The sequence below is a fragment of the Polyodon spathula genome, chromosome 6 (assembly GCF_017654505.1).
Source record: "Polyodon spathula isolate WHYD16114869_AA chromosome 6, ASM1765450v1, whole genome shotgun sequence".
NCBI classification, from domain to species: Eukaryota; Metazoa; Chordata; class Actinopteri; order Acipenseriformes; family Polyodontidae; genus Polyodon; species Polyodon spathula.
The window spans coordinates 27,517,012-27,529,485 of NC_054539.1; the positions used below are offsets into that span (position 1 = coordinate 27,517,012).

Here is a 12,474-nt window from a genome sequence, read left to right on the forward strand (position 1 = left end):
ACCGTCGAGTTGACCAGTCTACCAACCGTACACAGTGCCTTTTCTGGTCGGGAAGGAGATTTACAGCATCGATTCTTTCTCTCTTTATCATGTGGCCCCAGTTAGAGAAAGGTACAAGTACCCCTGAATTTGTATCAGAAAGTGCTCTCCCTTTTGTAAGGAATGCTGGGATCCATCTGGGGTGGTTAAAAAAAGTAGCAGCCCCCAAGCTGCTCCAATAGTGTTGGTCCGCAAGAAAGATAGGTTTGGGGTTTTGCGTGGACTACCTTAAGCTTAATGCCATAACCCATAAGGATGCATATCTGCTTCCCCGGGTAGAGGAAGCTCTCATTACTCTAAAGAAAGCGCAGTGGTTTTCCACTTTTGACTTGGCCAGCGGATACTGGCAGATGGAAGTAGAGCCTAGAGTTCGCGAAAAAAGAGCCTTCCTTATCCTATTAGGTTATATAAGTTTGAAAGGATGCCATTCGGGTTGTATAATGCACCTGCAACGTTTCATCGATTGATGGAATGCTGCCTTGGGGACTTGAATACTGAATCTCTGCTTATCTACCTAGATGATGTCATTGTGTATGCAAATGATTTTGATGCCCACCTGAAAAATGCGGAGTTTGTGTTTTCCAGACTGTTGCAGTTTAGCTTGAAGCTGAAACCCGAAAAATGTTTCTTGCTGCGACAACAAGTACACTATCTAGGACACATAGTGTCCTGATAATGGGAAGGTGGAAACCATACGTGAGTGGCCAGTCCAGACAACCATTACTGAATTGGCCATTATTGTCGATTACTCTCATGGCAACCCCGCTCTGCAGGCTATTGACAGGGACCAGCGCCAAGAAGAAGAGACAGGAGTTGCAAGACTGGACAGAAGACCATAATTTTAACAAAGTTAAAATCTGGCTTATTGTCTTAATACATATGCCAGTCATTAGGGGTTGGGGTCAGTACTTGCCCAGCACCTGGAGAGGCAGGAGAGCCATTGCCTACGCAATCCAACTATAGTTCTTCTGAATTTGAGTTTTTCACCCTTAAATATGCAGTTACAGAGACATTTAAAGAATATTTGCTTGGGGCTCAGTTTACCATTTTCACTGATAATAATTATCTCATTTACAGACTGCGACACTAGGAGGGGCGGAGCAATGCTGGGCAAAAGCCAGGTAATTCTAAATCCATCCTGGTTTATGACCAAGAAGAAGAGGTAGAGGATCCCATGTTCGTGGAGGTCCTGACAGCAACTACCCAGATGTGTTCTATGGCAGAAGGGGAACCTACCTGTAACAATCCGATCTAGAACTCTTTCTAAAAATATTTAAAACGTGTGCAAAAATACCAGGCTTTTGACCTGTATGGCTTTTGACCTTCCATTAACTAACCTTCAATTAACTGCCAATCCTCATTCGTAGCATAACTCATTTATAGCATATTTATATTTATATCTCCATTTATTTATTGTGTACTGTCTGGGTAATGTTCTTTTTTGCTTTAGAATCTTCACCTACCTCTGCAGAAGAATGCATTACAAGAACTCATACAATAGTTAGATGTGGACAGGGATGACAACATTGACAACAAGTGAGGAAAATAAATAGTAAAATCTAAAAAAGGCAGCTTTGATCTTTGGTTTGTATGAACCTGTTCGAAATACTTATTTTACATTGGGGAATTTTTGGTCAATATAACTTAATGCTGCTGCCAGCTGACAGGAAGTAGACACTAAGTAATATGGTACATCTCAAACACTGTACAAATGGCTCTGAATACATAAAATAAATAACGCCTTCTGTTGTAATGCAAATGTTTATACTGCAGCTGTGTACTCTTTTTTTCTAACGGAAACAGTACAAGTAGAAATAGTACAAGGAATAGGGAATCTGTCAGAAATGTATTTTCCCAAGTATAAAGTGTTGTAGAACAACAGATGTTTGCTTCTTATGGAATTTGACTAACTTCTTGGCATTATTCCAAGAAGCATATAATTATATGTTGGTATACTTTTTTCAAGTTTTTTTTTTTTTATACATAGTAATATATAGGCTTTTTTAAAAGTTTGTTCATGTTTAGTGTACCTGTGCTCAGACAGAAAGTTGATGCCACATATTCCTGAATTCTTTCACAATTTAGCTAGCATAACCAAAGAAATGCTAAATTTATGCTTTGTCCTAGACAAGGAACTCTTTTAATACAATATTACATATTTTTACGGTTGTTAATAATACACGCTGCTTCCTCTCAATTTCAGTGAACTGTTACAGGGCCAAAATGATTTCCTAGGCAAATCCCACCACGTGGAAAACCAAAAACAAAACGTTAGTTAGTCAGTGGATAAGATGGTAAGTGAGCTCAGTGGCAGAGTGAGGAACATGATTCCAGCAGATCTCAGACATGATTATCTGCCTTCTTCTAAGACAGTTTTACCCCAGAGTTGGCTGATATCAAAATAAAAGCTATAGCTACTATTTTTGACAAAAACAATTCTATTTTTTATATCAAAAAATCTATTTTTGGATATCAAAACATAATATTGGGAATTGTTCAAATCAAAAGTATTACTACTGAAATCAATAAGAGAATTGTTGATGTCAGAAATTCAGAATTACATTTTTAAACGGTTTGTCATTAATTCTACACATCAATGAACAAGTAGGGCTGGACTTCCTGTATCACTCACGGAACAGAGCCGGAGGATAATCCGGAAGTGACTCCAGTGCTGGGCTTCCACGGTAAAAATAATGTAATGGCTTTGCAGTAAACAGAATGATGTCTCAGCGAGACAGAGGGGAATTTGCCCGATTTTACACTGTTACGGACCCCAAGAAACACCAGAAGGGATATACTGTTTACCAAGTCACTGCCAGGGTAAGTGTCTTCCTCAGATTTTTTACTATAGTAAACCTTGGTGTCATTATAGACAGCCAATATTAATGTAAAATATAATTTGTCATTATGCAGAATAAACGATCATTCAAGACTGTTTTTTTTAAATTTTATTTCTGTGTAATTAATTGCAAAATCAAGGAAGTAATAGACGAGAGCCTGTGGTACCGAAAGCCTAAATCTTCAGTGATGCCGGGTTTCTGACACAAACACAATCCCTGTCTAATTCAGACCAATAAGAGTTAGTGCCATCTGTACTACAGTACGGTGTTGTTGTTATACTGCAACGATTTATTTATTTATTTTTAACGCTGGCACTACTTTTAAATACCCTTCAATGTAAATACAGTACAGTAACGTTTTGTTTGGTTGGTGTCGATGTCACTGAGTGACAATTCACATGTCTTATAATTAGCTATAGTGTGTAAAAAATTATGCCAGGAGAGAGATGCTAGCTTTCAAGCGAGGACAGTATGTTTTAATTGGTCAGCTAGAAAGCATTTCTGGGTGATGAAACTTGTACCTAAAAAGACAGCTGCTAAACCAGAGAGCAGATGTTTTGAATTATCACTGCATGCTGTAATACAGTGTGGGAGAGAATATGTGAATTACTATACTGGAGTAGACCAGATTGAACCATTAGTTAGACACTAGAATAATACTAAGTATTATAAATCCCACCCAATCAAATAGTGTATTGTGGTGCATTATTGGTGATTCTAATTGATTTAAAAAAAAACAAAACAAAACAAAAAAAACAATTACCAGTGCAGTACAAGTTATATGACATGGCAAAATCATGTTAAGTCCTAACTGGCTAACTGCCAGGTGCTATGTTGTAATGTTCAGTGAGATGTAATGCAAGATTCCGAATGATTTCAGTTTATTTTTAGGTGAAACCAGAGAACACCCCAGCTGCAATGCTACTCAAATTAAACTGAAATAACAATTCCAGATGCCATCATTCAGTTATTTATACAAACAATGCCCCTACAAATCTAGATGGGTTAAAGCTACTGTACAGCCCCACGATTATGCTAATTTTCTCTCTCTCTCTCTCTTTACAGACTTCCATAGTTTAGCTGCCTGTGCATTCTACTTTTTCAAAAGCCAGACCATGTTGACTGTTCTGTTTGTTTGGTAAAGAAGTAAATGACACAAGTGTTTTCCTCCATGGAACCTACTTTCCTCACATCCTCATGCTACTGCAGTATAGGAAGCTCAGATAACAATCAACAGCATACACTGATATTTCGTTATACCAAATAATGGTTTCAAGTAGTCTGTGTTACATTTTTGTAAGTTAAACTTTTTAATACTGGTTTGTGCCCTTCTACAGTGGGGATGACTAGTGTAATATGTTCTCTTTTTACAGTCATACAGTGTTAAGTAGTGCTGAATATTTGAATTTTAACGAATATTACAGTTTATAAATAAGGCCTGTAACCCATCACCTATGAGGAATGAGAGAAACACTGTTCTGTACAGCATAATATATGTTTATTTGAAACAGTATTTATGCATGAGCTTTCTTTGCATATCTTTGATACAGTAATTTATACATTTTTTCTGTTATAATAACAAATTCAAACATGGCCATTTTTTTCTACCGGATACATTTCAAGCAGTGTTTATCTAAATATTTGTTCCAGCTCTAGTATTATTTGTTATTTGTTTTAACAGCAGAAATGGCAGCTTGACTATTTCGAAGCTATTCTATTATCAATTCAAGAATTGTGTTTTATGATCACCTAGACGTTCAGCATTTTCATGATGCCATTTCTTTTTACACTATAAATAGAAAGAAATGCCAAAAGATCCCAAAGGCAGAAGAAACTATCTTCCTGCATAGCACTTCCCTTTGTCCAAGATTTAAATCTGACAAGGCTGGTTTTCACTGTTACTATGAAATCTCTCACTCCATCTCTATCAATCTGTATTCTTCTAGGTTCAAACAAAACACTCTTTGTGCATGATATTTGAATAGTTATTTCAATAGGCTAGGGATAGTATAGTAAAGTATAAGATACATTATAATTATGCATTGACACAGCAGATCATAATTTTGCTTTCAAATACTGATGAAGCCTATAATTAAAAACAGGGCTTGTAAGCGAATGTGCTGCTGATAACTTATGTTTTAATTACACATTTTCTTCTGTAAATAAAAGCAGAATTCTGGTAGTATACTTGTATTGTATTGTATTGTAGGCGGGATGTTTGCCTGCCTGTTGTTTGGTTGGTATTTATTGTTTGCTAAGAAAGAAGTATCGCTTGAAACAGGAAACGTTATTGGATCTGTTGCTATTGACTTGTTCCATATTTTCAAATGAAGCTGTAGCAAAAAAAATAGGTTGATTAGCTCACCCATCCTACCCTGTGTTCAATCAAAAGTATCCAGCTTCTAGCAAAACAATTTTCAGAACAACTTTTAGGAAACAGTTATTGTGTTCTTATTTACTGTAAACAGAAAGCAAAATAAACAGTAAGACTTCAGTTTAAGGCCTTCCCAGGATAAAGACCCCCTCACAGTTAAGGGCAATTTATTTATTTTTTTACAGTACTCCTGTTGACAGCAATGTGAAGTAGCCTCTCCTATACTTGGTTCACCACCATCACCAGTCCCAAACACACAGTATCAAGCATCTGTTAAATGACCTAATAACACTGACATGATTTATACTAACAACCACCTTTTTTTAAACTTATAACATGGATATATCATGAGGTCGATATGAGGCATCATACCATAATTTGATTTAGTTAAACTGTCAATGTAAATAAATGGGTTAAACTAATAACTTTAAAATAGTAAAATGCTTTTAATTTTAGTTATTTCTTATAAGTAATGTCCCTTCAGTACTATGGTCTACACCTAACAGGGACACATTGTTTGATCCCTTTTATATGAGACTACTCTTCTGTATCTTCATAACTAAAGGAACCAGAGCCAGGTTACAGAAATTACACAAACCACAACATTTTAAAGCATGGCCTTATACAGGTAAATGTTAACTGTGTTCTACTCTGTGTTAGTTATTTTTGTTTTCAGTTCCTGAGTTTCAATTCAGTTTCATTTAAGCCTCTACCCACCAAAACACCCCTACCATATCTATACAGGTCCTTCTCTTTTTTGAAACCGCACACAGAATTATTATTATTTTTTCTTAGCACTCCACTGAAAATACACAACAGTGTCTGTGTTAGTTCAAACAAAAAAATGAAACTAAGGCTTAAAAGTACTTTCACAATATTGCTTTTAAAGAAATAGCTGAATGTTGAGGTCAAAGGTTGCATCAAAAACATTCTTTCCAGTGTAGCAAAGAAAAGAGTAAAATGCCAGCATAGTTACTGTACCTACTGTAATACAAAATAGATGACACAACGTTGTAGTTACTGTTTCTGTCAGTATGACTAGCATTGTTTTGTTACATACAACACATTTTATTTATATAAGATTGTGTTAAAGTATTGCTTTTTATAAACTACATTGTTATTATTTCTACAGGCAAAAGTAAAATGCAGTAAACACGCTGTAAGTCCTTTTTTAAAATACCTACACAGGTAGGACACAAATTGGCTTAGTTGAGTGCAAATAAATTCTGGGACTCAAAATGGCAAACATCAGAGAGACTTGCAGAAAGTTGTTTGTTTTGGGGGGGGAAAAAAAAAAAAAGTAATGTCCACTTAAGTCAGTAGTAGGGTTAAGTGTTATACCCTGTAGTTTTCATTGAATTCCTATACATACCTATCTATATATGGTATATGTAAATAATAAAACTGTTCACTACATTGCCCTCTGGTGGCAGAGATTGGGATATCTAGAGAATGCCATGCCCGGTGGTGGCCTGAACTCTTTATTGAATGTGGAAGATGTAAAAAAAAAAAAAAAAAAAAAAAAGGAAGCAAGAACTGTAATTAAAATATTCAGAATACAGGTATACATATTTGACTTTTGTATTAGGGATGGGAATTTCGAATCGCTTCCTATTTGAATACACAGGGTCCAACATTTTTGCATATTCGATTATCCAAACTCTAGCCCCTACTCTTACGCTCCCAAGAATAAAAGGCACATGCTTATGTGTGCTACAAGCAGACAGCGTAATAGTGTAAGCTGGTAATAAGTTTACTCTTCGGGGGAGGCGGCCGGGTTCATGAAGTGTACTGTCCAAGACGAAATGTCTTCGTTCAATACTCTATTTTCTTATGCACAGGTTTTTCCTTTTGTTTGCTGAATTAAAATACAAATAACTGTGAAACATGTACCAAGACACAGTTGAGCAGCAGCGTCACAGTGCATATCTCTTCCAATTAAATCTACAGTGGCATAATGCTATGCAGTACAAGACAGTACAAAATAATCATTTTTGCTGAATTCAGAATAAAGTAACTTATCATATAGCAATCCAAATATTCTACATATGTTTAATTCTAACAAGTAACATTCATAAAATAATCTGAATAATGCAAATATACCAATAGAAAATACATTCCAACATTACAGTAGTTTGACATTACTACCAATTACAACTAGCCATTAACTACTGACATCCATTCACAGAGTCAACAGTAGATGCTTTACAGTGCACTGCAGTCCAGTATTGTTAAATAACTCCTTCCATGTGCTGTATCTTACTTTTTATTATTAGTCATTGAGTTGTTCTGCTTATCATTTGGTAGGTGTTAATAGTCATCAAAGTTAAATTGTCTTTCTAATTTCAATGTTACCCAAGTTTAGCTAAATTGTATTTATGTCTGACCATAGTTTAAGACTGACTTTTAACACTAGTCAAGTGTTGGCTTTAAAAAAAAAAAAAAAATTTATAAAAAGATGTGTTTGCTTCTACTAGTAACTAATATTTGAGGATTTTTTCTGTAATATAATATGCTGTTGAAATCATTTTTTTTTATTTTTGTGTATTAAACTACACCTACCCATTCCTATTTTGTATTGTAGAAATACTGGCCTTAGGGGGACAGAATATATAATCTGTATATAATCCCTTTGTGTTATGGGCCTGTGTTGATTTCTAATGCATATAACTAAGAAAGTTTGTCCAGACTGTTCATGTAATGTGTGTTATAGCTTACATATGTACTATAATGGGGATGTTAATGGATTGATTGATTAAATGTATGCTGGTAGGCTCTGTGAGTGCTTTGCTTTATTGTTTCTCTACAATCCTGTCCCGATTTAAGGCTAGTATATGGGATTTAGTCATATGAAACAATTTAGGATACTTACGGCTGGTTTCACAGACCCTGCTTAGCGCTATTCTTGGATTACTTTACCTAAAATAACATCAGTTAGTCCAGATGAGTGATAATCGGGATCTGTGAAACAAGCCGTCAAAGTTTTATGAATACCATGAAATGTCTCATTTCACTTCATGTGAATCTCCCATTATGACGTTCAAAAGAAAAAGAATGTACAATGGAAGTTAATTTACCCCTGAAAACCCTTGGAGGGCCCCTTCCATAAAAGAGACGTGCCTTACATCCTTATGTTACCCAGCCTCTTGATCGAAACCAAAAATCCAGCATGGAGACTGTAGCTGAGACGCTGTTAAATTATAGGGAGTTTCTTTAAAATAAACGTATTTATTAACAGTAATTTAGTTATTAACGTGGTCATGACATCATCAAAATGTATAAATACTTAGAATGTCTGATAACATCATAAACTAGTTTTGCTAAAACCAGACTTGCTAAAAGACCCAAGAAAAGCCAGGATACTAAACTTAAATTCAGTTATTTATTATAAAAATCCAAAACATGATCCCTTATTAACATTGACAAGTTATTATGGCTATTGTTTGATGAAGTCTGCGTTCCAGTTCCGCCCAGTGTCAGCACTTTCACAGATAATTTCTTTCACAAAGAACAATGCTTGCATTGTTAGGGTGCCTAAGAGCACGCGTTTCTTATCCATGGATTGCTTGTAGAAAACAGAGGACAACATTTACATTTGAATGGATGCATTAGATGTCTGTGTGACTGTGTGTGTGTGTGTTCTAATGATTTAAAGTCCCACTGGATCTTCCTGTTCTTTGTAGGTATTTCCCAGTTGGTAAAGACTGATTTTTAAGTGATTTGTTTTGGGCTTTATTTGCAGCAGCTGTTCCTCACTGATTATTTCCTTTTTTTGTTCTGTTTCCAGATCATCTCCAGAAGTAATCCTGAGGATGTGCAAGAGGTAAAGGCTCCTTAAAGACTAATTCTTAAAAGAATAACAACATAAAAGAATGCACTGTGGCCCTTACTGGACTGAGCAAAGAGGTGGATGCACATATTGCCTCTTGGGAATTTAGAACCTGAATTTTATCTTTACAGTATATGCTGCATTATTACTCTTCATCAGAGTTACTGTATGTGTTTATTCATCATTAATCTGTTTCTATAATGTTTTACCATGTGGTGTGGTATAACATTTACTTAAGTGTTACAGGACCCCCTGCAGTGCTTGGAACAAACGCATCATCTTTACTGTATCCCGTGTTTTCCATATCGCAGCCATATATTTTCCAATGCCATCCTGATTGTTTTGATATTTCATAAATCAACTCTGGGCGGCACAGTGGCGTGCGTCCTGGGTTCGATTCCGGCCTAGGGGTCTGTCTGTGTGGAGTTTGCATGTTCTTCCCGTGTTCGCGTGGGTTTTCTTCGGGTACAACGGTTTCGTCCCACAGTCCAAAGACATGCTGTTCAGGTTGATTAATCACTCTAAATTGCCTTGTGTCTGTGTGTGTGTATTGTGGGAACAAGAGGCGTTGTTTCTTGAGAGAGCATTATCTGGATGCAACAAGAAATTCTCTTTCTCCTGAAATACACCCCCAAGTAAAAGAGCGATGTATTTCATTGGTGATTTATGTCAAAACAGTCTAGGTTTTGTCATATAAAAGATTACATTACATCAAAGGTAAACTGTAAACTGATCTGTAACACGTTGAGGGGTAAACCAAGGGTTTTGAAAACCTTTTCATTCCTTTCATAAGCAAAACACAAGTCTTACCATTTGTTGTAAATAGTTTTGTTTTTCCTGACTTTAGATTCACTTTAACAACTTTTTAGTTTGCCACTACTCTGAAATTTTCATTTGCAAGCAAGAATTGGAACCTTACTTAACCTATGCAATACACTGGTGTCTGTGGCATGTCAGGTAGGGTCCTAATACCTGTTGCACAGGAAGTGAAAAAAAGAATTGCAGCAGCCTCCAGCTAGAATCTAAGCAGGTGGAAAGTCACAGTGTGGCATGCACAGTAAAATTATTATGATTGTTGTGATTATTATTATTTTTTAAATACACATTTTTAATAGCATCGCTCTGTTCTTTTCTGCTTCACTTGTGTTGTTTGCATGCACTGGGAACTTGACTGGCATTCTGGATACTTGCATGACTTTTTTTTTCCATCAAAACTTAACATTCACATCATTCTTTGCAGTATCTTGGATAACTGTATCCAGAATATGCAGAGTCGTGTGTGCAATTAGGCATTACTCAGAGTACCAAACCCATTCTAACCGATATCCAGGATACGCCATAGAATTCCACATTGCTCCTGTGCAGCTCCAACTCCTCTGCACAATGTTTGTGTCAGTGGACTGGGAAAAAAGTTGGACATGGGACATTCTTTTCTCATTTAACTTGCAGTTCAAAATTTTAATGTCAGCAGTATACTGAAGTATTCAGAATACTACAGTAAATACATGTAAATGTAGTGGGTTGCTGCTAATACAGAAGAACTAATTAAAGTGGAAGCAAGTATAGAAAAAAAGGGACTACAATGTGTCTAAAACTAGCTGTTTAAATTCAAATCTAAGTTGCCACATATATTTTAACTTTAAAAAGTTTGCCTCAGTAGACATGCCGTACAGTATATATAATGCAATTGTAAAGATATTACAAAAACAAAAAAAAAAACTTTTTGGGAAAACTATTTTTAACAGATTCCCTAATGCAATAAAAATAATACATCTTGACAGAAACAGTGTGATAACATCACTGTGGGATGGATTCCCAGTTCTGTGGTGATATTCAAACTTTCCAGAGGTAATTTGTGTTTTCAATTGTTGATGATGAGACTTGGTTTTGCTTCAGTGAGCTGCTGTTTAACATTGGGATTTACCAGTAGACCTGATTCTTTACACTTCAGCACCTTCATAAGGCTCATGCTAGTGAATCTGGATAAGGTGGTATAAGAATGTATATTGTACCTATCTATTTGATGCAGTCAGCAGTAAACACAAAGTAAATCCAGATGTAAAAATCCGATGTAATGGGTAAAATATACAAGGTCATTCTTGACTATATAAAACGGAGAGCTTGTTTCACGGACCCAAATTTATCACAAGTCTTGAATTTTACTTTAATGCTTATTCTATGAAACCAGCCGCTAATGGTAGGTTATGTAGTAAAACTAAAATAACCTAATTTCAATTATTTGACATTGAGAAAGAAAAAAATGTACAAGAGACTGGCAGTTTGAATTGTTGATTTTGGTAATGTCTGGGAAGCTAGGCATGTAGGATGCAAGTCTGGTGAAGGTTTGCTGTGGTGCACAATCAAGGCACTTTTGGTATTCACCATGAGTGAGATGTACGGATAGATGTAATCCATGTAGAAGGGTCTGCATTTTTAGAATGGGGATTGTTAAACCCAGAATGTAAAAATGTGCTGACTGCACTCAGCAGTAATAATGTCCTTGTGACTGAGATCAAGGAGGTTTGTTGACTGAGTAATGAAAGTCAGTTATCAGCCAAATAAGATAGAAACCAGTGCTGTAGGATTTGTGGTGGATTTATTAATTATTAGAGTGAGGCTGGACATATCCCAGAAAATCATTTTCAATTTGAGTGTTTTTGCTTGTTATCCATCTTCATATGAACTGGAAAGTCAACGGGGGGAGATCCGTATCATCCTAGATATTAATTCATGCATATTTATTTATTTAATATGTTCATTTAAGGTATAAATTAGACACACTTTACAGTGACAAGTCCTTGTCTTACATGTTTGTATTCATTTAAACTGAAGCCTCATTGCAAGGGTATCCTGGAAAGACAACAAATTCACAAGCAAACTACATTACAAACCCCACATGAGAGATAAACAGTACATTATCATACACTACACGTTAAGTACTTGTACTTTTTATTTACCAGTGAAGTCCTCAGCATATCCAAAATACATATTCATGAGCGCTGATAAGAAAAGGAGAGTTCTTTCAGCTGTTAAAGGTTAAAAAAAAAGTTATTTTGAAATATGGACATTCAAATAATATAGTATTGTATGTGTGCATTTAAGGAGTACAATGTACAGTATGGAAGAGAATGTTTAAACCTATGTTAAACAAAAATTGTTAAAAAATAATAACTTTTTGATCAAGATACACATTTGTTTAGGACCGCGGCATACTTTGTGTTCACTGACCCCTGTTCATCATGCAATTTGCTGTATTTTGCTGCACTGTAGGTACAACAAGCACTTTGATTCCTATCTATGCTGCTACTTGATTTGAGCAGTTATCATAATGCCTCAATACATCAAAACTCCTGAACTAACTTTTTAAATACATAAATAAATTAATAAAAACC

The 12,474-nt window shown here is 35.7% G+C and overlaps 1 protein-coding gene across 3 annotated transcripts in view; it reads left to right on the plus strand.

The window, feature by feature from the left end:
* Positions 1 to 2,697: 2,697 nt before the first annotated feature.
* LOC121317098 (ribosomal protein S6 kinase delta-1-like) overlaps positions 2,698 to 12,474 on the plus strand; it is a 79,836-nt gene continuing 70,059 nt past the window's right edge. For all 3 annotated transcript variants that reach the window (XM_041252697.1, XM_041252698.1, XM_041252699.1), the window contains exons 1-2: positions 2,698 to 2,859; positions 9,041 to 9,076. In XM_041252697.1, the coding sequence (XP_041108631.1) occupies positions 2,758 to 2,859; positions 9,041 to 9,076 (138 nt within the window). In that variant the 5' untranslated portion in view covers positions 2,698 to 2,757. The remainder of the gene's footprint in view (positions 2,860 to 9,040; positions 9,077 to 12,474) is intronic.